The 26,940-nt window shown below is 42.6% G+C and overlaps 1 protein-coding gene across 7 annotated transcripts in view; it reads right to left on the reverse strand.

Annotated features, from left to right (window-relative positions):
- KLHL32 (kelch like family member 32) overlaps window positions 1–26,940 on the reverse strand; it is a 508,172-nt gene that overhangs the window by 176,892 nt on the left and 304,340 nt on the right. For all 7 annotated transcript variants that reach the window (XM_069726338.1, XM_069726337.1, XM_069726339.1 and 4 more), the window contains one exon: window positions 14,841–15,056. In XM_069726338.1, coding sequence (XP_069582439.1) covers window positions 14,841–15,056 — 216 coding nt within the window. The remainder of the gene's footprint in view (window positions 1–14,840; window positions 15,057–26,940) is intronic.

Below are 26,940 nucleotides of genomic sequence, written 5' to 3' on the forward strand. Positions count from 1 at the left end.
CTACAGACAGACGCCCACATACACAACAACTTTGTAGATTTTTTAGGGTCAGAATCGTGTTTTTCTCATTTTAAAAAAATCTTGTTATTAATAGTGATGAGCGAGTGTACTCGTAGCTCGGGTTTTCCTGAGCATGCTCGGGTGACCTCCGAGTATTTATGACTGCTCAGAGATTTAGTTTTCATCGTGGCAGCTGAATGATTTACAGCTTCTAGCCACATGTAATCAAGCAGGCTAGTAGCTGAAAATAATTCAGCTGCGGCGATGAAAACTAAACCTCCGAGCAGTCATAAATACTCAGAGGTACCCGAGATTGCTCCGGAAAACGCGAGCAACGAGTACACTCGCTCATCACTAGTTATTAATGATTTAAGAATGTATACTCGCAAGCTCTGGCCTGTCACACCAGTGAACGCTGCTCAAGTGGTCTCAGGTGGGACAGAAAATTACGTTTTGCTTTTCAGTCACCTGACTGCTGAGACCTATGACTGGCCTCAGTGGTCAGCAGCCAAAAAATGGTCATTATACAATAAACACACAATGACATCAATGCAGACACAGACTGTCCTCATAGAGATTACCAGAGTATCCTGTGCTGTAGTCATGGGGGCTAGAGTTGAGGAGTTCACATTAATTTATTATTTCAAGGCATCCACTCTGTTTTGAATGTTTTTGGACAATCACCTCAAATGGCACAAATATGGCAGTAATGAAGCACATGACCCCTATGGTCACTGATTCTCTGTTGTGGTCACGTGATGGCAGCTGGTTAACACAGATATGGAACACCGCTGAAGCATGAGTGCTGGATAGCCAAAGAAAAGGAGAAGCGAGTACTGTGTGTTTTTTTGTATGTTAATAGATTTTTTCATTTTTTAGAAGTTAGATAACCACTTTAAGGGCTCACACTACACTACACTACAGCGCCGGCCGTAAAGCAGAGCGGTGACGTCACCACTGTGCTCTGCTTTACGGCCGGCCGGCGCTGACACAGGATGCAGGAGGAGTGCAGGGAAGCGGACGCCGGGGGACGTGACAGGCAACAGAATGTGAGTATGTGTTTTTGTTTTTTTACATTTACAATGGTAACCAGGGTAAACATCGGGTTACTAAGCGCGGCCCTGCGATTAGTAACCCGATGTTTACCCTGGTTACCAGTGAACACATCGCTGGATTGGCGTCACACACGCCAATTCAGCGATGTCAGCGGGTGATCCAGCGACGAAATAAAGTTCTGGCCTTCTAGCTCCGACCAGCGATGTCACAGCAGGATCCTGATCGCTGCTGCGTGTCAAACACAACAATATCGCTATCCAGGACGCTGCAACGTCACGGATCGCTATCGTTGTAATGTTGTTCAGTGTAAAGGTACCTTTAGTTATCTGATTCCTGTTCCTATGCAGGAGACAGCACACAAATCACTCTCTCCTCGCTTCTGACATTGCTTGTTTCCTCTGCTACCACTTCAGTGCAAGAGAGAGCACACAAATCACTCCTCGCTGATGGCATCCCTCAAATATCGCTGCATAGCGATGTCAGCTGCAAGACTTCTTTCCAATATCTTCCATCCTTTGGAATTCTGTGCCCCAAAATGTTCGATTATCTGTCACATTTAGAACTTTCAGATGGAACTTAAAAACCCATCTCTTCAAGAAAACTTACAGCCTGCACTGATTGTGCTGCCATCTCACCACCACTTGAATTGCTGCAAACCCCAAACTTACTATCTCCTTCCCCATTGTCCTGTAGAATGTAAGCTCACAAGGGTAGGGCCCTCTCCCCTCTGTACCAGTCGATCATTGTTAGTTTATTCTCTGTAATTTACATCTGTATTTTTATGTAACCCCTTCTCATGTGCAGCACCATGGAATCATTGGTGCTCTAAAAATAAATACAGGAAAGATATACTGTATATCTTTGTACCGTGTTGGCCAGTAGATAGAAAAATATTTAAATGTAAGAGTCCTCAGTGGTTGATACCTTTAAATGGCTAACTGAAAAGATAATAACAAATTGCAAGCTTTTGAGACTATGCAGGTCCCTTCATCAGGCAAAGACAAATGCAAATTCTGAATAATCACATGCTTATACACAACACAGCACAGAGAGAATGAAGGCAATATCTAAGACAAGTGACGTGAAGCAGAATTATCATTATGTGAGAGGGACAGACATAGATATTGGAACAGTTCAAAGATAAGGAAGTCTTAATGTTTTATGGTCCTCTGAATGGATCTGGTTCTGTGTTATAATGACCCCAGAAGATCTCAAGAGCAAATTCCTTAATTGATGTAAAAAGACATAAATCCATGCGAAACATTCATTCCTGCACTGAGTGTGTCAAGGGTCATCATGAGTTTATATTCACAGACTCTTCTGTCTTTCTGAGATTTGAAACTACCTTTTAAAACAAGTAATTCCATGACCGGGGATACAAAAATGTTTTGCTACCGATAGGTCCATTCTTTTTTCTCTTATTGTGTGGCGATGAGAATTCATCCTTGTTCTAAGTTTTTGCCCTGTCTCCCCCACATACAGACCCCCAGTTGGACATTCAGAACAAATAATTAAATACACCACATTAGATGTGATTCAATAAATAATGATTTATTGTGTGTCCTCCTGCACTGAAGTAATAGCAGAGGAGACAAAAAATGTCAGAAGTGAAGAGAGCATGATTTGTGTGCTCTGTCATGCACTGACGTGACATCAAGTGAGACAAGCAACATCAGAAGTGAGGAGAGAGTGACTTGTGTACAATCTCCTGCACCAAAGTGATAGCATAAGAGACAAACAATGTCTGAAGCGAGTAGAGAGTGATTTGTGAGCTCTCTCCTGCACTGAAGTGATAACATAGGAGACAAGCATTGTCAAAAGCAAGGCGAGAGTGACTTGTGTGCTCTCTCCTGCACTGAAGTGATAGCATAGGTGACAAGCAATGTCAGAAATGAGGAGAAAGTGACTTGTGTGCTCTCTCCTGCACTGAATTGATAGCATAGGTGACGAGCAATGTCAGACGCGAGGAGAGAGTGACTTGTGTGCTATGTCCTGCACAATAATATTGAGCACATGATGGAACAGCACCCCCATCAATCAACAGAGAATCAGTGGCAGTAATTTAAATAAGTGGGTGAAACAGAGCACTGAGGCATTTAGTCATGACAAAGGTGTACTGAGCACCTCCATTTGCATATTACAACATAGTTGTTTTTGGGGATAATGGTGAAACACTTTTAAAAATTAAAAATAACAATTTTTATTGTTTCTCTATCTCCTGCAAAGCTATGTGGTTAGTTTAAAGTGTAAATTTGGAATGACAGACACCCTTCAATCCAAAAAAGTGTTTCATGCAACCCACAATTCTAATCAATTCCCATTCATCTTTCACAATCAACACAGGATCTCTTGTAGAAGGTTTATTGTAGAAATTGTTGTTACTAAAATCCCATCCATGCATAAGATTGAATGGAACAGTCAATTAATATTGGTTTTGGTGGTAAGTAGTCATTACCCCATCAAACAGAATGCAGAACTGCTGGGAAGAGCTGCTTTTGACCTGCCAGACTTAGGGCAACTACCGTATTTTTCGGACTACAAGACGCACTTTTTCCCCCCTAAAAAAGGGGGGAAAATGGGGGGTGCGTCTAATAGTCGCAATGCAGGCTTACCGTGGCGGCAGAGGTGCGGTGGCAGAGGTGCAGCGGCAGAGGTGCCGCGGCAGAGGTGTGGCGGCAGAGGAGGCGCAGTAAGCAGGGTCCCTTTCTCCGGTGAGGTGATGCAGCAGCCCGGTATGCAGCAGAGCCGGGTGAATCCTGTTGTTATCGGTGGTGGCGGCCATTTTCCTGAGGCCGTGCGTGCGCAGATGGAGCGCTCTGCTTCCCGGGGCTTCAGGAAAATGGCCGCCGCGATCTCCATCTGCGCACGCGCGGCCTCCCGCAGCCATTTTCCTGAAGCCCTGGGAAGCAGAGCGCTTCATCTGCACACGCGCGGCCTCAGGAAGATGGCCGCGCCCACCGATAACAACAGGATTCACCCGGCTCTGCTGCTTACCGGGCTGCTGCATCACCATACCGGGGAAAGGGACCCCGCTTACTGCGCCTCCTCTGCCGCTGCACCTCTGCCACCGCACCTCTGCCACCGCACCTCTGCCGCCACGGTAAGCCTGCATTGTCTGCATGGTAAGCCTGGGACCCCTCTCACGCCATACCTCTCACTGCACCTCCTGATCCCAGCACCTCCTGATCCCAGCACCTCCTGATCCCAGCACCTCCTCATCCCAGCACCTCCTCATCCCAGCACCTCCTCATCCCAGCACCTTCTCATCCCAGCACCTCCTCATCCCAGCATCACCCCACCTCTGCCGACACCTTGCCTCCTGTGACCCTGCTCTGCCACCGCCAGCCCTCAGGTAAGATACTGTAAATTTGGACAATAAGACGGACCCCCATCTTATAAAAAAATCTTTTTTTCTGCAATTTTCACCCCAAATTTTGGGTGCGTCTTATGGTCCGGTGCGTCTTATAGTCCGAAAAATACGGTAGTTATTAGGACTTATTTTAACATCAGATGGGAAAAACTATCAAAAAGAATTAAATAGCCATTATGGCATGCATTTTCACCACGAGGCCTAGAGACCTAATGAATATGGTATACTACTTGTATTGTGAAATTCGCTGACAAATCACATTAGTAGTTCCGGAATAAAATGTAATTTGATTAAATAAGCTGTTAAGTCATTAAAATATAATAAGTCATGTTGCAACATATTATCTTTTTTCAATGATGTAGAATTTTGGCTAGATGCAGGCAGTAATGTACACAATGAATATTTTCTTTTCGATTTTCATAGTTACATCTAGGGACATACTATATCCATGCCCAAAGAGGCGAACATGGCATTCACAAAAATAAACCAAAACATATGATCTGCTCATTATTGAGGGACCATACAATAAAAATAGATTGTCCATAGTGGGCAACCCAATTATTGAATAATTACATACATTTTTTTTTAAAGTTTCTCTGTAAAATAAAACAATTTTAACAACTTCACAGTGCAAAGAAAATAACATTTTTGGAGCAGTTAATATCTTTTAAAGCAAAACTGATGGAAAAATGATCTTTTAGAAGACAGGTTAACAGAAGCCTAATGCTTACAGGCACCATACTCATATAAGTCTGAGTCTAACTGCTACATTAGTGCGGCAGGTGGCCGTACTCATGGCACTAACCAGGAAAACTTCAATATCCTGACTACCAGGCTCTGATTGCAAAACTCCATTCCCAACATACTTTAGCAGCACTAGGCTGGCGGGATACCAGAACACACTGCAGGGGCTGATTAAGAGAATGTCAGGCTCAGTAATATGAATCCCATGAACATTCATACATCTGCTCCTTTCCTATTCTTTGCACTTATGCTCTATCTTATTTTGATTTTCGGAGCTCTCTGCTCAGCATACTTCTTATAGAGAACACCTGTTGGCTTGACAATCGTCACATTTTAAAGATGTAGGAATAAAGGTCAGGCTCATATATGAACCAGATTTACAGGCATTAAAATGTGATTCTAGCTGCAGGTTTTACATGACTTGAGATCATCCAAAACTCTATTTGAAAACCTAGCAACACGTTTTTATAAAAGTAATGTAGAGCGGGAACAGAAATTTATTTAGAGAATATATGCCATGGTGGATTTTTTTTGCACTGTTTTTATATGTCAGGCATGGGATAGTCAATTCTTCAGAAGGATCTCTTTGTGGTACTACTGAACTTGTGTAAATGTCTCATGGCAGATTCAATGCAACTGCTACACTAATTGACAGCAATCATACAGTTTCTAATGTTGTGATCCCTTTGAAGTCTGTAAGGTTTTTTTCACACTAAAGAAGGCTCTTGTCTTAGGGTACCGTCACACAGTGACATTTTGATCGCTACGACGGCACGATCCGTGACGCTCCAGCGTCGTAATAATATCGCTCCAGCGTCGTAGACTGCAGTCACACTTTGCAATGTACAATGCTGGAGCGATAATTTCATGACGTATGTGCGATGTAGAAGCCGTTGGTTACTATGCGCACATCGTATACAATATCGTGCACACCTTTGTTACACCATGCGATCATGCCGCCACAGCGGGACACTAGACGACGAAAGAAAGTTTCAAACGATCTGCTACGACGTACAATTCTCAGCGGGGTCCCTGATCGCAGGAGCGTGTCAGACACAGCGAGATCGCTGGAACGTCACGGATATATCGCTCGAACGTCACAAATCGTGCCGTCGCAGCGATCAAAATGCCACTGTGTGACGGTACCCTTACCCTGTTCCTGCCCCTGAAGATAACAATTGTGCCCTTGAAGATAACAATCGCTCTATGTATACAGTGTTATGTGAATTTGCATGTAATGTGAATAGTGATGTGAGTCTTGTATAATGCCTTACGGTAATGTACAGCATGTAGGTAATTTAAGGTGTTGACGTATAATGTGAGTAGTGCATTAGTGCAGGGTAAGCACAGGATTAGATTAGGGATAAGTACTGTTTATTTAGTAAAGGTGTAGGACATAGGATAAGAAAAATAGGTTTAGTCAATAGGATAGGACATAGTTAATAATAGAACTAGCCCAGTGGGTGGAAACTAGTGTAAATAAAAGATGGACACTTCCTGTTAGTAAGGAAGATACAGAAATGCAGCGACAAGTCCATGTTCAAGTCCAGTGGGCTGCTAGGGTCAGCATGTATTCAAGGAAGTGGAACGCCATATTGGAATCCCGAGCATACTCTCCTGTCACGCCTGGGGCCCAAGGTCTGACATAGGGATGACCGAGCACATCATGTCCTTTGATGTACAAGGGAAGATGGACAGGGGCCCACCAAGACAGAGGGTAATGGTTCCCGGGTGAACTGCCAAATGGGAAGGGAGATCCATGGGGCTAACAGAGCCAGTGGGTGAAGGGATGCTCGAGGAGGCAAGAATGATAGGACTGAAGATGTGTTATGCTAAGAAAGTGAGGAGTATGAAGTGCTGTGCCCTATCCTACGTGTAACCACGTGATGAATTTGGACTGACTAGTAAACGTTTGTTGCAATGAATTTGGTGTCCCTGGAATTGTGTGCGATGGTTGCTGAGGATGAAGGAAAGGAGATAAGATATGTCTGCAGCCTGCAAGAGAGTGTGATGCACCCCACACCTGACACAGTGGGACTGGAACACTGTTTGCATGTAAAGTGAGAGAGTATAGCCGGACAGCAGCTCGGTCATGACTACCGCTTTTGAGCACTTTACAACTGCATTCAAGGCGACACTAAGGTGAGCATATAATGAAATGTAAGTAAATATTAGTAAAAGTTCCATAGTAATTTCTGTTATGTATCAAATCTTTATTCTTGAATATTGTAAATCTTTTTTTACATTTTTTTGTTTCCGCTCGGGTTGTTTGGGAAAGACAAGGCTATGGCGAAGTGGACCCTTTGTGGAGAAGGAGCCTTAAGTAATAGTCAATATTGCCCTCTCTATAGTTTTACAAAATTTGATACACTAGATGTGGCCCGATTCTAACGCATCAAGTATTCTGGAATATGTATGTAGTTTATTTATGAAGTTTTCAGAATAATGCAATTTATACACAGGATTTGGCCGGCCGCGACCAATTAGCGAAGCGTGGTTCAAATTCCGCGCCAATTCGCGGGCAGACTGGGCCTGTCGCTGATTGTTTGCGGCCGGGCCTGACCAATCAGTGAAGCCAGGGCCAGCTCCAAGTTTTTGAGGGCCCCGGGCAAAAGAGTCTCAGTGGGCCCCCCTCTTTAACACATACCACGATTCATGATGCACAGATACAGCAGAGAAATATAGCACAGCCAAATAGCGTATAACACAGCCCACATAGTATATAACACAGCCCACATAGTTTATAGCACAGCCACGTAGTATATAACACAGTCACGTAGTATATAACACAGCCACGTAGTATATAGCACAGCCACGTAGTATATAACACAGCCCACGTAGTATATAACACAGCCCACATAGTATACAGCACAGGCACGTAGTATATAACACAGTCACGTAGTATAACACAGCCACATAATATATAAAACAGCCACATAGTATATAGCACAGCCACGTAGTATATTGCCCAGCCACATAGTATATAGCACAGCCCATGAAGTAAATAGCACAGCCACGTAGTATATAACACAGTCACGTAGTATATAACACAGCCACGTAGTATATAACACAGCCCACGTAGTATATAGCACAGCCACGTAGTATATAACACAGCCCACGTAGTATATAACACAGCCCGCGTAGTATATAGCACAGCCACGTAGTATAACACAGCCACATAGTATATAACACAGCCACTTAGTATATATAGCACAGCCACGTAGTATATAACACAGCCCACGTAGTATATAACACAGCCACGTAGTATATAACACAGCCCATGTAGTATATAGCACAGCCACGTAGTATATTGCACAGCCACATAATATATAGTACAGCCACATAGTATATAGTACAGCCACGTAGTATAGAGCACAGCTACATAGTATAGAGCACAGCCACGTAGTATATTGCACAGCCACGTAGTATATAGCACAGGCCACGTAGTAAATAGCACAGACACGTAGTATATTGCCCAGCCACATAGTATATTGCTCAGCGACGTAGTATATAGTACAGCCACGTAGTATATAGCACAGCCACGTAGTATATAGCACAGGCCACGTAGTAAATAGCACAGACACGTAGTATATTGCCCAGCCACATAGTATATTGCTCAGCGACGTAGTATATTGCCCAGGGATGTAGTATATTGCCCAGCCATGTAGTATATTGCCCAGGCACGTAGTATATTGCCCAGCCACATAGTATATTGCTCAGCAACGTAGTATATTGCCCAGCGCCGGCTGGGCGCGAGCAATCAGCGAAGCGGTGGGTCTGGAGCATCGTGAGCTGAAGAAAAAGCTGCTGCGGAGGTGACGGAAGGTGAGAATATCACGATTTTTTATTTTTTGTATTATTTTTAACATTATATCTTTTTACTATTGATGCTGCATTGGCAGCATCAATAGTAAAAAGTTCATCAGATAGGGTTAATAGCATCGTTAACAGACTGCGTTACACCGCGTTATGCCATGGTGTAACGCAGTCGGTTTAACGGACTACTACAACGCTATGTGGGCGGCGGGCGCTGACTGGGGGGGTAGTATAGAGGGGGCACTGACTGCAGGGGAGTAGGGAGCAGCCGGACTGTGCCCGTCGCTCCCAAGAGTGCATTGCGGTTTCGCGAGATGTTGACATGTGGTCTCGCGAGTACCCTACGTCATCATCTCGCGAGACCGCAATGCATGGACCGGTCACCGGAGCGTCACGAGGAGCGGGAAATGCCTGGGCTGGATCCGGAAGGTGAGTATATAATGATTTCCGTTACAGACAGACAGAAAGACGGAAGTGACACTTAGACAATTATATAGTAGATGACTTGAAGTTCTTAAGCCTTTCCTGTTTTTTTTTTTTTAAAGTTTAGTTTACACATGTTTTGTATAAAAAGTGCTAACATAAAAATCATGTATGACTTTAAAAAAAGAACCAAGTAAATAAAGTTATTTGTTAGGTCATCTGGTGGTAGACAACTCATATACGGTAGCCATATGACCAGGTCATAAGCAGATTCAACGTGTCCACCACTACTCACAACTCTAAGTGTGCAAGCACCCGAAACGCGGTGGCTCTGCTTATGACCACGACATATAGCTATATGTGGTTTTAACCAGGATTGAATACACAAATAAATTTTTTACATCAGGTGCTGGAATTTTAACTTTTCTGATTTACCATTACTCGCCGATCTGGTGGTTGAGAATACATCCTTATCATATAAGTTCTCAATTTTATGCCTGTTTTTTATTTTTCTTCCAGCATACAAAATAATTTTTTGAACACAGTTGGGAATGAAAATTACTTGGCTGAGTGTTTTTTTTATTATTGTAAGAATAGAAACCCTCCAGTAAAACAACCAAATATCAAATGCCCACATAAAATGATCAGACTCATAACTGGTTATCTCTGTAAATTATCTTCTGCGTCTGATCATGAGAGCTTGCAGTTGCGCGTTTGAAATAATCGGCAGAAAATCAGAATTTCTAGTTGCTGGATTCAAAGCATTCAGGAAAATACACCCTTAATGAGCAACTCGCACATAAAATCTACAGAGTGAGATTGTGTATATATAGATCATTTTTATTTCTTACTTAATTTTTTAATCATACATATTTTCATACGAAATTTTTAGAATGTAAACTGACCTAACAATAAGTAAATGATTTCAATCAGTAGCTGTGAAGAAATGGGTGATAATTAGGTTAAGTATTAAAGAAACTGAAAGTCCGAAAGCCCATTTATTAAGAATCATCAACTATTCAATAAAAAAACTGCATGTGTCTTTACAATTTTAATTTATTATATATAGAATGGAGATTTGTCAAAGTCTATGACTACTTTATTTTACTGAAAATAGTCAGCAATGAACAATCCTGCAATTTAATGAGATTCTGTAGATCTGTCTCCAGCCTGTCCATCATGTACTGCTTATATAAAACACCCTGACACTAATCCTCAGTTCTCTCCAATCTTCACCTCTGTTGCATATTAGATTCATCCATGGTATATTGCATTACTAGTATAACCTTTGCAAAAATGATGAACTTGGCTACACTTCTGGCAATAAAATAGGGCTAAATTGGATTCTTTTCTATTGCGTTTTTCTAAGGGGGAATTACTTATTTACTAAGATAAAGCAAAATAGATCTTTATTGCTTTCTGAGCGCTCTCCTACACTGGTTCATATTTATAGTCATACTTAGTTTATTTCCAATGACCATTAATAAAAGAAAATAGCCTCCAGCAATAAAATAGTTCTAAAGGCTATGCCTAAATGTATTAATAACCCTCAGTTAGATAGCAATGAGAACTAATAAGAGGACACTACAAAATGCTGTCACTCAGTGTGTGTGTGTATACATATACAGTGGATGCGGAAATTATTCAGACCCCTTTATATTTTTCACTCTTTGTTTCACTGCAGCCATTTGGTAAATTCAAAAAAGTTCATTTTTTTCATATTAATGTACACTCTGCACCCCATCTTGACTGAAAAACAAACAGAAATGTAGACATTTTTGCAATAAAAAAGAAAAACTGAAATATCACATGGTCATAAGTATTCAGACCCTTTGCTCGGACACTCATATTTAAGTCACATGCTGTCCATTTCCTTGTGATCCTCCTTGAGATAGTTCTACTCCTTCATTGGAGGGAGGCTGTGTTTAATTAAACTGATAGGACTTGATTTGGAAAGGCACACACCTGTCTATATAAGACCTCACAGCTCACAGTGCAGGTCAGACCAAATGAGACTCATGATGTCAAAGGAACTGGCCAAGGAGCTCAGAGACAGAATTGTGGCAAGGCACAGATCTGGCCAAGGTCACAACAGAATTTCTGTAGTAATCAAGGTTCCTAAGAGCACAGTAGCCTCCATAATCCTTAAATGGAAGAAGTTTGGGACCACCAGAAGTCTTCCTAGACCTAGCCGTCCAACCAAACTGAGCAATCGTGGGAGAAGAGCCTTAGTGAAAGAGGTAAAGAAGAACCCCAAGATCACTGCGGCTGAGCTCCAGAGATGCAGTAGGGAGAAAGATCCACAAAGTCAACTATCACTGCAGCCGTCCCCCAGTCTGGCCTTTATGGCAGAGTGGCCCAATGGAAGCCTCTCCTCAGTGCAAGACATATGAAAGCCCGCATACAGTTTGCTAACAAAAACACATGAAGGACTCCTAGACTATGAGAAATAAGATTCTCTGGACTGATGAGATGAAGATAGACCTTTTGGTGATAATTCTAAGCGGTATGTGTGGAGGAAACCAGGCAGTGCTCATCACCTGTCCAATACAATCCCAACAGTGAAACATGGTGGTGGCAGTATCATGCTTTGTGGGTGTTTTTCAGCTGCAGGGACAGGATGACTGGTTGTCATTGAAGGAAACATGAATGCGGCCAAGTAGAGCAATATCCTGGATGAAAACCTCTTCCAGAGCGCTCTGGACCGCAGACTTGGCCGAAGGTTCACCTTCCAACAAAACAATGACCCTAAGCACACAGCTAAAATAACAAAGGAGTGGCTTCAGAACAACTCTGTGACCGCTCTTGACTGGCCCAGCCAGAGCCCTGACCTATACCCAATTGAGTATCTGTGGAGAGACATGAAAATGGCTGTCCACCAACGTTCACCATTCAACCTGGGGTCAGTGCTTATAAAGATAGATAGATAGATAGATAGATAGATAGATAGATAGATAGATAGATAGATAGATAGATATGGAGATATATAGATATTAGGTAGATAAGAACTAGATAGATATTAAGTAAATAGAGAGATAGATGATATATAGTTATTAGATTGATAGAGAGGTGATTGATAGATATGATACATAGATAGATAGATAGATATGGAGATATATAGATATTAAGTAGATATGAAATAGATAGATATTAGATGGATAGATAGATATGAAGATAGATATTAGGTAGATATGAAATCGATATAAATATACAGTATATTAGATAGAGAGATTGATGATAGATAGTTATTAGATTGATATGAGGAAGATAGATAGATACAGTGCTGTGCAAATTAATTAGGACAAAGCATTTTTTTAAGTAAAATCATAAGTTGGTTACCAGTCAGTGATTCAAATCAGTTTTAATATATAATAAATATATCTTGGTCAACTAGCCAGTGGAAAAAGGTAATTTTCAGAATTAGTATGTAACAGTGCATTATAACATTTTAATATTTTGCTTTGTCCCAATTAATTTGCACAGCACTGTAGATAGATATATATGAGATAGATAGAGATAGATAGATAATGGATTCAAATCAATGACTGCATATAAGTAAAGCAGGGTAAAATGACAGTACTTAATATGGATCTTTAATGTATCAGCATGGCTGTATTTTTTCAGCTTCTTTTGTTTTACTTTTTCCATGAGACTAAAATGTCTCTGCATAATCAGATGTGACATAGATTTTATAGTTTCAAGCTTAAACATACTATAAAATATTCTTTTAGAAAAATTACAAAAAGCAAAATTCTAAAGAATATTATATGCTGGGAGGGCATAATAAACAATCTTAAAGAGTAACCGCCGTTAAGTTTTAATGTAATAAATGAATAGTACACATGAAAATAAGCAATTTTGTAATATATCTTATCTAATATTCTATGTAGACGGGAGGAGGGAGGAGCTAGAGACAGAGCTCCTCCCTCTTAGGTCATCCCCTCTACATAGAATCTTATCAAAACCGCTGTTTCCTTTAAATTCCTCACTGCAAAACATGCATCTCTGAAAACTTGTGTCTGATCTCTCCTGCTGCTGCTGCCCCAACATGTTCTTCAATCTTTGCTGCTGGAGTTCCTCTCTTAAGGCACCGTCACACTAAGCGACACTGCAGCGATACCGACAACGATGTCGATCGCTGCAGCGTCGCTGTTTGGTCGCTGGAGAGCTGTCACACAGACCGCTCTCCAGCGACCAACGATCCCGAGGTCCCCGGTAACCAGGGTAAACATCGGGTTACTAAGCGCAGGGCCGCTGCTTTAAAGAAACATTCTCATGTATAGTTATATGTACATGTAATGTAGTGTGAGTGTATTAATGTACTCACCTTCGCTGCTCTCGCCGGTGTCCAGCATCATTCTTCTCTTCTGAGTGACGTCACCGTTCTGCAAACCTTACGTACGGGACACGCTGCGCTCTGTTCTTTTACAATGTCAGTCTTTGGAACATCAGAGCGAGGCTCCACAGGCTTACACTGTAACATAGACTTTCGGCTCACTCGTAAAGCATGGAGAAAGCTGGCTAGCCACAATAGAGGAGACGTCTCAGAGAAGAGGAGCAGACAATGGAGAGAGCAGGATTATTCCCAAATTCACAATGTGATCTAAAAACGTGTCCATAATTATTAATTTGTGTAAATCTAACTCATTTGTAACTTTGCCCTGTTTTACATGTATCACAACCCCCACCCAGAGGATGTCCCCTCCAAGTTCCATTTCCCTTAATGTTGCCATTGGACCTGTCCTACTGTGGTCCCCGCGACCATGGTAGATCACAGGCAGTGTTCCTCAGCTGGCTTTCTGCCATCATAGCCTCCTCTTTGCTCTTGGAATACTATTAAGGATGATTTAAGAATGTTTCCAAAAATGTTTTTGAGGTTTGTTTTTTTTAGATTTCCATACCACTATCTAATATAAAAAGTGCTGTTTATAGCTTTTGTGTTTTGAGGAATTGCATAATCCAAATGTATCCCTTTTTTAAAATATCTTTAAAAAAACAGCAGGGCTATTACCTGGGAAGTTTTATGTAAATGAAATAGTGACTAAAAATATAAATAATACAAAGCTATTTTTGTTTTTATATATTTTATGTCCTATGAAGTTGGAAAACTTTCCCACTGAACACAGAGCAATATGAATGTGCAACATGTTATAGAGCAGAAGGAGCTAAACTAACTGATATAATTGATAACATTTGTGGGAAAAGATCTGGTATAACTGGTAATCCCAGCTCCTGGTGGGCTTTAGAGTCCAGTGGGTGGTCCTAATCAGTGATTGACCGCAACCTTAGTATGCTGACTCATATAGTGAATTTCTTGAATCTTGGAATCAAACACTGCTACGTAACGAAGGTAAAAGCCTGACATACAAACAGAAAGTCTAGTATCTTTCGTACAACTTTGTAGATCTCCACGAGGTTTAACATTACTCACCTGCCAAATCTGCTCTTCGCTAAGTGATGTTAGTTGGTCACTTTCCAGGACCTCTCTGAGCAGACGGAAGGGGAGTGCAAGAATTTCTTCAGGGTGATTTTTCAGAAGCTCAGACAGGTGCTTTACTAGAAAGTCCACCACCGCCGTCTCCAGCAGTGTCAGATTGAACAAGTCAGCCAATTTATACAAGTCCAAGTAATTAAAGCTATTTAGTTCCTGAAAGATAAAAGAATTATGGACAGTTAATAAACTGCGAAGTGGAGGAAAGGTATACTATGGTATTTCAGCTTGACTTTCACATGGCATTAACTGTTTAGAATCCGTGTTTTATTTAGATAACGGAGTGCACGTTTCTCACTTGTGTTGCTGTGCCACATTTTGCTGATGTTTCCTATTGCATCCACCATAAACTATGGCAATGATGCTTATACCCCAAGGTTGTGATAGAATTTGATTTTCATCAAAAAGTATCATTGCTAGTAATAATAGTTTAGGAAGCGATCTTAAAGATGTTGTATTGTTTTAACTGTTACAGACTCAGACACTGATGGAATAACAAACCGAGCTTTTTCTCCAGCACCCTAGGTCCAGCCATGCTTCTTTGTGGTTGTTCCGTTTTTCGTTGATCTGAGGCAGTGGTAACGCCACGCTTTCAGCCCTTATAACAACTGTAGCAAATCGCTGGGTTCGGTGGCTCTACCAATGTGGAACGCATGAGTCAATAAGACTAATGTTTGCTGCAACGGCATTGACATGACGTCAGCGCTCCAGCCAATCATCAGAGACTGGAGCAGTAGCCAATGACATTGCTGGGCCCAGGAAGAGTGATTAAAAACTCAGTATGTTATATTAGTATGAAGAGAAAAGGAAAAATCTAAAAAAAATAACCAATAATAAATTGGTAGATTTATTAGATAGTTAAAACTGATAGAGCTTCCTAATTATAATGTGTTTCTGATAGAGTATCTCCTCATATGTCAGTGTGTAGATTAACAATTCTAATTCATTCAGATAGACCCCCAAAACAATTGAATGGAAATCAAGGGAACAGTAGGAGGGACAAACCAAATGGGAAGAGGATTAGGATGAATATACCAACCAAATTCATGCAGGAATTTTCTGAAAACAACACCAACTGACCGCTAGGGTTGAGCGAAACAGATCGGCACTTTTCAAAAGTCGCTCACTTTTAGCAAAGTCGGGTTTCGTGAAACCCGACCCGATCCCACTCTGGGATCGGGTCTGCGGTCGGCGATCTCTAATTAGAAGTCATGTTTCGTTTTATATATATATATATATATATATATATATATATATATATATATATATATATATATATGTCATTCAGACACACACATATATATATATATATATATATGCAATAACAATAGAAACAGCCGGACAGCACCACTGCCAGGAAGAACAAAGTGGGAACCGCTCACCTGTGCTGAATAGGCCAAGATATCTGATCCTGGGTGCAGAGCTCCACTGGACACTGACCCGTTGAAGCGCCAGATAGGCGCGAAACGGCCGTCGTCAAGCTTCGCCGCACCCCTTGTACAGCACCCCCGGTCGTGAAGATGTATCACATTACGTTCGAATAAAGAGACCTGCACAGCATGATCGGCGAGTGCGCTCCATTTTTTTCTTCGTATTGGGAACATATATATATATATATTTATATTAACTTCAGCGCGATATAGCAGAAAAGCCGGTAATTCAATTACCGGCTTTTCATTTCTCCTGCCAAAACCCGACATGATTTGAGACATGGTTTACATACAGTTTCAGCGCTCTAGCTCTTAAATTTAAGGGTTAAATCGCGGAAAAAATTGGCGTGGGCTGCCGCGCAATTTTCTCCGCCAGAGTAGTAAAGCCAGTGACTGAGGGCAGATATTAATAGCCTAGCCCGTGTAGCGGTGCGATATGGGGTAATGAAGGGTTAATGTCACCTTGCTATTGACGCCTCTCCATTATTAATCTGGCTTAATGTCACCTTACAATAGCAAGGTGGCATTAACCCTTCATTACCCCATATCCCACCGCTACACGGGAATGGGAAGAGAGTGGCCAAGTGCCAGAATAGGCGCATCTTCCAGATGTGCCTTTTCTGGGGTGGCTGGGGGCAGGTGTTTTTAGCCAGGGGGGGGGGGGGCAAAACCGTGGACCCTCTCCAGGCTATTAATATATGCCCTCAGTCACTGGCTTTACTACTCTGGCGGAGAAAATTGCGCGGGAGCCCACGCCAATTTTTTTTGCGATTTAACCCTTAAATTTAAGAGCTAGAGCGCCGAAATTTTGCATATACACACTACTAACATTAGTAGTGTGGAATATGCAAAAAAAGGGGGATATGACATGGTTTACTGTATGTAAACCATGTCTTATATCATGTCGGGTTTTGGCAGGAGAAATGAAAAGCCGGTAATTGAATTACCGGCTTTTCTGCTATATCGCCCTGAAGGAAATGTAAAAAAACAAAAACCCCCATAGACTTACATTGGGTTTCGAGTTTCGGCCGATCCCTGACCCCGACTTTTCAATAGGATCGGCCGATTTCACTCGACCCGACTTTTGAGAAAGTCGGGTTTCGTGAAACCCGACTCGACCCTGAAAAACTAAAAGTCGCTCAACCCTACTGACTGCTACTACTTCAGAAGTCTCCTTCAACCCCAAACCAGGAAGTGTGAGTTTTCACTGGGAACTCCCAAGTGCCAGTGTTGAGCATGTAATCAAGGGAACAGTAGGAGGGACAAACAACATGGGAAGAGGATTAGAATGAATATACCAACCAAATTCATGCAGAAATGTTCTGAAAACAACAACTGCTACTACTTCAGAAGTCTCCTTCAACCCCAAACCAGGAAGTGTGAGTTTTCACTGGCAACTCCCAAGTGCCAGTGTTGAGCATGTATACCAGAGGACAGTGGCCAACACAGAACAGCTAAGACAGTTCAGAACTGAGAACTCCAGGAGATAAACAGAACTGATTAACCCTTGCAATAACAGAGCAAGGAAAACCTGCACTGCTAATAAGAAGGTGAAGCAGATCTAATCATTACAGGGGTTTCTGTAACCATACGCAGATAGCTGCTACTGTGCAGGCACCCGTGGTACCATCTTGGATATGACGTCGCTGGCGCATGCGCAGTAGCAGCTATCGGATCATCTACATACACCGATAGCTGCTACTGCGCAGGTGCGGTGGGCGCCATTTTAAAATTGATTTTTTTTGCATACTCCTCAGGAAAATCTCAAGCACAGTTATTAACTACACACGCGATTATGCTCCAGTGCAGGTGCCATGGCAGACACTTGCCTGCAGAAGGTTTCTTTTTTGCAGTATGTACATATATTCATTATGTAAACTAGTGGGCAGGTCACTGAGGGATCAGTGACCTGTCAGAAGCCATACACATGAATACCTAAGCAGAGCACCACATGAAGACCCCCTCCACAGGCCGCCCCGAAGCACGAGCATATCATTAACTCAAAACTGAAAATACAGTACAGCAGCAACAACCAGAAGATGGATTTCATCACCCAGGTATCATGTAATCAGTATAACGGTGCCAGCCTGGCACTGTCTGTAGGTTACTGTGCACAATCCTGCTGACAGGTTCCCTTTAAATCTTGAAGTAGACAGTACAATGCCGCTGGGGCTAGTGATTACCTGCAGCGGTCATATGTTGTAGACAGACTGTCACTGCTGCAGCTCTGTCACCAAAGAACTTCGGAGAGCAGGGGAGAGGCGGCTCTGAAGTAATAAGGGCTTCCTATTACTTAAACATTACGCATTACTAGTTTCAAGTTTTATTAAATACCTGTGGCTCATTATTAAATGCTTATTTATTTTTTCATTTTTTAAGCATTAAATACTCATGGGTTCATTTTTTTAACTAGTTCAAGACAGGGCTATTGTAAAAAGTGACAACCCCTTTAAGAGAAGGTTTATTATGAGACAATTACATTGGAATATTGTCTACGCATATAGTCAAATATTATTGTAACATCAACACAATGAAACTTCAGAATTCATTAAAAATAACTCGAAATAAAGGCCAACACTATTGTGATATCATTCCCAATACAATCTGTCAGACAAACACCATTGGGAAATCTGCAGACTATCATGACCTTAGAGCAAAGTCAACGTATAAAGACAAACCATATTGTGGCACTATGATGGGAATAAAAATACCATAATCATTTTCTGAATTTAATCCCAATGTTGTCCAGTCAATCCATAAATCTGCTATATTAATACTATAATAATGATGCCTCGCCCAGGAACTGATTAAAAGGCTGATCACTTACTTGGCCACAGCTTCTAGTCACATTGTAGCCACTATATGGGCAACTGCATCTATTCTGTTAAAGGGAATATGTCACCAGGGTTTTGCTATGTAATCTCAGAGCACCATAATGTAGCAGCAGAAACTGATTACAATCGATGTATCACTTACTAGGCTCTGCTATGCAGTTTCAATACAATCAGTGTTTTATCAGCAGGAGATTATCACTACTTGCATCCAAGTCCAACCACGCCCCCCACACTGATTAGTAGCTCTCCGTCTCCATACAGTGTACACATAAATCTGTGGTGCGGGTAGAGCTATACACATCCCAACAACTAAGCTCTGCTAGATCTGCAGCAGAGACAAAATTGTGATTCTATTATAACTGCTGCACCCCGTAAACTAATTGATACATTGCTGAAATCAGGGTCTTAGTTCCTACCTCATGCTGCTGTCAGAGTACATACTATCAACATTCCTTAAATCTACCGATATATATAATACGGGAGTCAACCAATTCAATTATAATATTGATTATCTATATATATAATTGCCTAAGGGTTTTTCCGTCTGTCTGTCTGTCTGTCTGTCCTGGAAATCCCGGCTCTCTGATTGGTCGAGGCCGCCAGGCCTCGACCAATCAGAGACCGGCACAGCATCGACGTAGAAATCCCGCGTCTCTGATTGGTCGAGGCCGCCAGGCCTCGACCAATCAGCAACGGGCACAGCGACGATGATGTCATAAAGGAGGTAGACATCCCGCGTCTCTGATTGGTCGAGGCCGCCAGGCCTCGACCAATCAGCAACGGGCACAGCGACGAAGATGTCATAATGGTTGCCATGGCGACGATGATGTCATAAAGGTTGCCTCGACCAATCAGCGACGGGCACAGCGACGATGATGTCATAATGGTTGCCATGGCGACGATGATGTCATAAAGGTTGCCTCGACCAATCAGCGACGGGCACAGTCTGCCGCGAATTCTGGAATCATCATTGTCCATATACTACGGGGACATGCATATTCTAGAATACCCGATGCGTTAGAATCGGGCCACAATCTAGTCTACTATATAATTGTCTAAGGGTCACTTCCGTCTGTCCTTCTGTCTGTCACGGATATTCATTGGTTGCGGCCTCTGTCTGTCATGGAATCCAAGTCGCTGATTGGTCGTGGCAAAACGCCCACTACCATTGCCACGACCAATCAGCGACGGGCGCAGTCTGGCGGCAACATGGCCACTCCTTCCTCCCCGCAGTCAGTGCCTGCTCCATACTCCCCACAGTGACCGCTCACACAGGGTTATTGCCAGCGGTAACGGACCGCTTTATGCCGCGGGTAACTCACTCAGTTACCGCCGTTATTAACCCTGTGTGACCAAGTTTATACTATTGATGCTGCCTATGCAGGTTCGGGTGGCAAGGATGGTATGCGACAAGGACCTGCCATGACATCATGGTCATGCGACTGCAACGTCATCACGGGTCCTGCGCTACCAACCCTGGGACCGGAAGCTGCTAAGTGCACTGCACACAGGCGACATGACTACAAAGGCTCCCTCAGAAGGTGAGTATATGTTTGCCCTCGGAAGGTGAGTATATGTTTATTTTTTAACATAGTGGCTGGGCAACATACTACGTAGCTGGGCAATATAGTACGTGACTAGCCAATATACTACGTGGCTGGCCAATATACTACCTGGCTCTGTGCTGTATACTACGTCGCTGTGCAATATACTATGTGGCTCTGTGCTGTATACTACGTCACTGGGCAATATACTACGTAACTGGGCAATATACTACGTGGCTGGGCAATATACTAAGTGGCTGGGCAATATACTACATGGCTGGGCAAAATACTACGTGACTGGGCAATATACTACGTAACTGGGCAATATACTATGTGGCTGGGCAATATACTACGTGGCTGGGCAATATACTACATGGCTGGGCAATATACTACGTGGCTGGGCAATATACTACATGGATGGGCAATATACTACGTGACTGGGCAATATACTACGTGGCTGGGCAATATACTACGTGGTTGGTCAATATACTACGTGGCTGGGCAATATACTATGTGGCTGGGCAATATACTACGTGGCTGAGCAATATACTACGTGGGCTGTGCAATATACTACGTGGACATGCATATTCTAGAATACCCGATGCGTTAGAATCGGGCCACCATCTAGTATAATATATTCTTCCTATCATGGGCTATAGCATTGGATAAATGTTGCCTTTGGGGCAGTTTTTTGTGTAGTTTTGTGTGCTTTGTAATTTTATTTGTGCCAACTTCATTATTCTTTTTGGTCTTTTTCTTGAAGTCTATTTTATATGTTCTTGCTTGGATTTTTTTGTCTTCAGCTTTATGGCCAGAGTTTTATGATTCCAGATGCTTTTGCCTGATTCATAAATTATGATATTTTAAACAGCTGTAAAATGTTGCGTAACGCCTCTTCAGTTCCCCCCGATGTATTTTTGAGTACACCAGTATTTTTCATAATTTGTATGCCATCTTGTGAAATGTGCAACTTTTGGCGCCAAAAGTCACAAAAACATTTCAAAGACAGAAAATAGACCATTTTTTACTTTGCGCCACATTCATGAATCGTGGCACCATTTTTAAGAATTTGGTGCAAAAAACGGCAACCGATACCACAAGACAAAAAAAAAGGAACGGAACTTAAAAAAAAGTGGACATTGAATCGAGGCTTATGTTATTTTGACAACAGAACAAATTGGACCTACCAGATTGCAGCAATTTTGACCTTACTTTTTATAGCTTTTAAAAGAATTGTAAGCAGTTTAGGACGGTTCTCCTCAACCTGTGGCTCTCCAGTTGTTTTAAAACTACAACTTCCATAATTTCCTAGCATAGCTGCAGACTGTCACAGCATGACAGAAGATGGTTGAGACAGCATGAAACAGCTGACAGGTTCCCCTTAAAGGGAATCTGTCAGCAGTTTTTTGCAATGTAATCTGAGGAAAGCATAGATCATGCACCGAGGGTGTTGTTCATGATACACCTGAGTCACAGATAGGAAAAGAACCAATTTCACACAGTCCACTCTCTGTAACTATTTTACTTAGACTTGAAATCATTCCTACTTGGTTTTGATAACCACACCAAGAAAACACATCAAACAAATATTTAGCCAGAAGGCTATATCCTCTGTGCCGAACAGCTCGGCACCCAAGAGAACTGTTTCTGTTATATTCTCTGCGTAAATTTACCTGTTGGCATGCCCGACTGAACCGGCCGACGTCTAATTACACCATGAGAGAAGCTGGTTTAATAAAATGAGTGCCAAACACGGGCATGTCTGCGGTTCAGCACAGTGATTCACAATCCTAAGAATATATACTTCTATACCTATTTCCCAATCAAATATTCCCCACCCATTCCGGTTTAATCTCAAGAAAACTAGAGGAAAAAGTCCATCCTCGACAGTATGAAGAATATTACAAAATTAACCAAATTTACATACATATCAGCAAAGGTGCCGTGGACAAAGTCAGTTGGAGCTGAACCACTGCTCCATTTTATATTGTTCCACAGAGACTCCTCTTCCAGCAGACAAATAGGAAACACAGGGGATTGCTGCATGCTGTGTCAGCACCAGAGTACCATAGAGTATTCAGTTACTGAACCGCAAAAGAACCTGGTCCATAAAGTCAATATACCTAACTAACTATAGGCCTTGTATCTCTTGGCGCCAAAAATATATTGTGATGCGTGCACGTTTAATTACTGTGGCATCGCAGTGGGCTTTAGAGTCCTTTTGCCAGGTCTGCTCCTAACAAAATGATCAGCATATGCAGGGGGAGCTCCTCCAGCCGGTGAGCAATACCAAGGGTGCTTGTGGTGTGACTCTGTCCAAATATATATGGACCTAACTGTATATTTACAGCATGTACAGGGATTATTCAGGCATGTGTACAGGTATCCTCAATTATACCGCCCTGGTGGGCTGACACACCTCTCACACAAGCATGAGCTAGCTGTTAGAACACAGATTTCAATGAAGTGTCACATGTCAGGCTGAGTGGTGTTCTTTGCATACACTGAAGATTTTATCACTGGGTGATTATCATTGAATGGACTACAACCAGGGGCTGACTGGCAAATTTTAGCCTGGGGGGCAAGCACACAGCAGTGGCCCATGAGTAGCGGCCCATCCTTAAAGGGGTTGTCGGATCTTAAGCTACATGTCTACAGTCACTATGTGTGAATCCTCATATCGCGCGCACTGTGGGCTGTGAGGATTCTCCAGTGCCTGCGCCGGGGATAGGTGGTCTTGTGACTGCAAGCATGCGAGATTATATATATATATATATTTTATGACACGCACAGGCACAGTCCCACTGTATAATCACTCACACACACACGGCTGGAAAGGGACAAAAAAGCACCCCTGCCACAAAAAAAACCCACCAGTCCACATACTCAAACACTCCCCACCCCCAATCAGTGAATTTTGTCATACTTTGTCCTGCCCATCAACACTCCTCTTAAAGGCGTTATTTGAAGAGCTACATGTGAATGGCGCCGAAGTGCGCATGATCGACTACAGGTCCATTTACATGGTGCTCTTTAGAGCTCCAGCTCTTGGGATCATGGGGGTCTCAGCAGTTGGACCCCGGTGATTCTAAGTTCTCGGCATAGGAGATTACTTGGGATAATCCATTTAAATGGATTTTCCAATATTTTTTTTAATTTTCCCATAAAAAAACTGAAAATAATAAACCAGTATTGACCTTCCCAAAGACCAATGTCACCTCTCTGACAACAGAACAGAAGAAATGGTACCGTGCAGTGTATATATACAGGACAGGAGGAGTGGTACTGTGCAGTGTATATATACAGGACAGGAGTGGTACTGTGCAGTGTATATATACAGGACAGGAGGAGTGGTACTGTGCAGTGTATATATACAGGACAGGAGGAGTGGTACTGTGCAGTGTATATATACAGGACAGGAGTGGTACTGTGCAGTGTATATATACAGGACAGGAGGAGTGGTACTGTGCAGTGTATATATACAGGACAGGAGGAGTGGTACTGTGCAGTGTATATATACAGGACAGGAGGAGTGGTACTGTGCAGTGTATATATACAGGAGGAGTGGTACTGTGCAGTGTATATATACAGGACAGGAGGAGTGGTACTGTGCAGTGTATATATACAGGACAGGAGGAGTGGTACTGTGCAGTGTATATATACAGGACAGGAGTGGTACTGTGCAGTGTATATATACAGGACAGGAGGAGTGGTACTGTGCAGTGTATATATACAGGACAGGAGGAGTGGTACTGTGCAGTGTATATATACAGGACAGGAGGAGCAGTACTGTGCAGTGTATATATATACAGGACAGGAGGAGTGGTACTGTGCAGTGTATATATACAGGACAGGAGGAGTGGTACTGTGCAGTGTATATATACAGGACAGGAGGAGTGGTACTGTGCAGTGTATATATACAGGACAGGAGGAGCAGTACTGTGCAGTGTATATATATACAGGACAGGAGGAGTGGTACTGTGCAGTGTATATATACAGGACAGGAGGAGCAGTACTGTGCAGTGTATATATATACAGGACAGGAGGAGTGGTACTGTGCAGTGTATATATACAGGACAGGAGGAGCAGTACTGTGCAGTGTATATATATACAGGACAGGAGGAGTGGTACTGTGCAGTGTATATATACAGGACAGGAGGAGTGGTACTGTGCAGTGTATATATAGAGGACAGGAGGAGTGGTACTGTGCAGTGTATATATACAGGACAGGAGAAGTGGTACTGTGCAGTGTATATATACAGGACAGGAGAAGTGGTACTGTGCAGTGTATATATACAGGACAGGAGGAGTGGTACTGTGCAGTGTATATATACAGGACAGGAGGAGTGGTACTGTGCAGTGTATATATACAGGACAGGAGGAGTGGTACTGTGCAGTGTATATATACAGGACAGGAGGAGTGGTACTGTGCAGTGTATATATACAGGACAGGAGGAGTGGTACTGTGCAGTGTATATACAGGACAGGAGGAGCGGTACTATGCAGTGTATATATACAGGACAGGAGGAGTGGTACTGTGCAGTGTATATATACAGGACAGGAGAAGTGGTACTATGCAGTGTATATATACAGGACAGGAGGAGTGGTACTGTGCAGTGTATATATACAGGACAGGAGAAGTGGTAGTGTGCAGTGTATATATACAGGAAAGGAGGAGTGGTGCAGTGTATATATACAGGACAGGAGGAGTGGTACTATGCAGTGTATATATACAGGACAGGAGGAGTGGTACTGTGCAGTGTATATATACAGGACAGGAGGAGTGGTACTGTGCAGTGTATATATACAGGACAGGAGGAGTGGTACTGTGCAGTATATACATACAGGACAGGAGTGGTACTGTGCAGTGTATATATACAGGACAGGAGGAGTGGTACTGTGCAGTGTATATATACAGGACAGGAGAAGTGGTAGTGTGCAGTGTATATATACAGGAAAGGAGGAGTGGTGCAGTGTATATATACAGGACAGGAGGAGTGGTACTATGCAGTGTATATATACAGGACAGGAGGAGTGGTACTGTGCAGTGTATATATACAGGACAGGAGGAGTGGTACTGTGCAGTGTATATATACAGGACAGGAGGAGTGGTACTGTGCAGTATATACATACAGGACAGGAGTGGTACTGTGCAGTGTATATATACAGGACAGGAGGAGTGGTACTGTGCAGTGTATATATACAGGACAGGAGGAGTGGTACTGTGCAGTGTATATATACAGGAGGAGTGGTACTGTGCAGTGTATATATACAGGACAGGAGGAGTGGTACTGTGCAGTGTATATATACAGGACAGGAGGAGTGGTACTGTGCAGTGTATATATACAGGACAGGAGTGGAACTGTGCAGTGTATATATACAGGACAGGAGGAGTGGTACTGTGCAGTGTATATATACAGGACAGGAGGAGTGGTACTGTGCAGTGTATATATACAGGACAGGAGGAGCAGTACTGTGCAGTGTATATATATACAGGACAGGAGGAGTGGTACTGTGCAGTGTATATATACAGGACAGGAGGAGTGGTACTGTGCAGTGTATATATACAGGACAGGAGGAGTGGTACTGTGCAGTGTATATATACAGGACAGGAGAAGTGGTACTGTGCAGTGTATATATACAGGACAGGAGAAGTGGTACTATGCAGTGTATATATACAGGACAGGAGGAGTGGTACTGTGCAGTGTATATATACAGGACAGGAGAAGTGGTAGTGTGCAGTGTATATATACAGGAAAGGAGGAGTGGTGCAGTGTATATATACAGGACAGGAGGAGTGGTACTATGCAGTGTATATATACAGGACAGGAGGAGTGGTACTGTGCAGTGTATATATACAGGACAGGAGGAGTGGTACTGTGCAGTGTATATATACAGGACAGGAGGAGTGGTACTGTGCAGTATATACATACAGGACAGGAGTGGTACTGTGCAGTGTATATATACAGGACAGGAGGAGTGGTACTGTGCAGTGTATATATACAGGACAGGAGAAGTGGTAGTGTGCAGTGTATATATACAGGAAAGGAGGAGTGGTGCAGTGTATATATACAGGACAGGAGGAGTGGTACTATGCAGTGTATATATACAGGACAGGAGGAGTGGTACTGTGCAGTGTATATATACAGGACAGGAGGAGTGGTACTGTGCAGTGTATATATACAGGACAGGAGGAGTGGTACTGTGCAGTATATACATACAGGACAGGAGT

Source organism: Ranitomeya imitator, chromosome 5 (genome assembly GCF_032444005.1).
Source record: "Ranitomeya imitator isolate aRanImi1 chromosome 5, aRanImi1.pri, whole genome shotgun sequence".
NCBI lineage: Eukaryota > Metazoa > Chordata > Amphibia > Anura > Dendrobatidae > Ranitomeya > Ranitomeya imitator.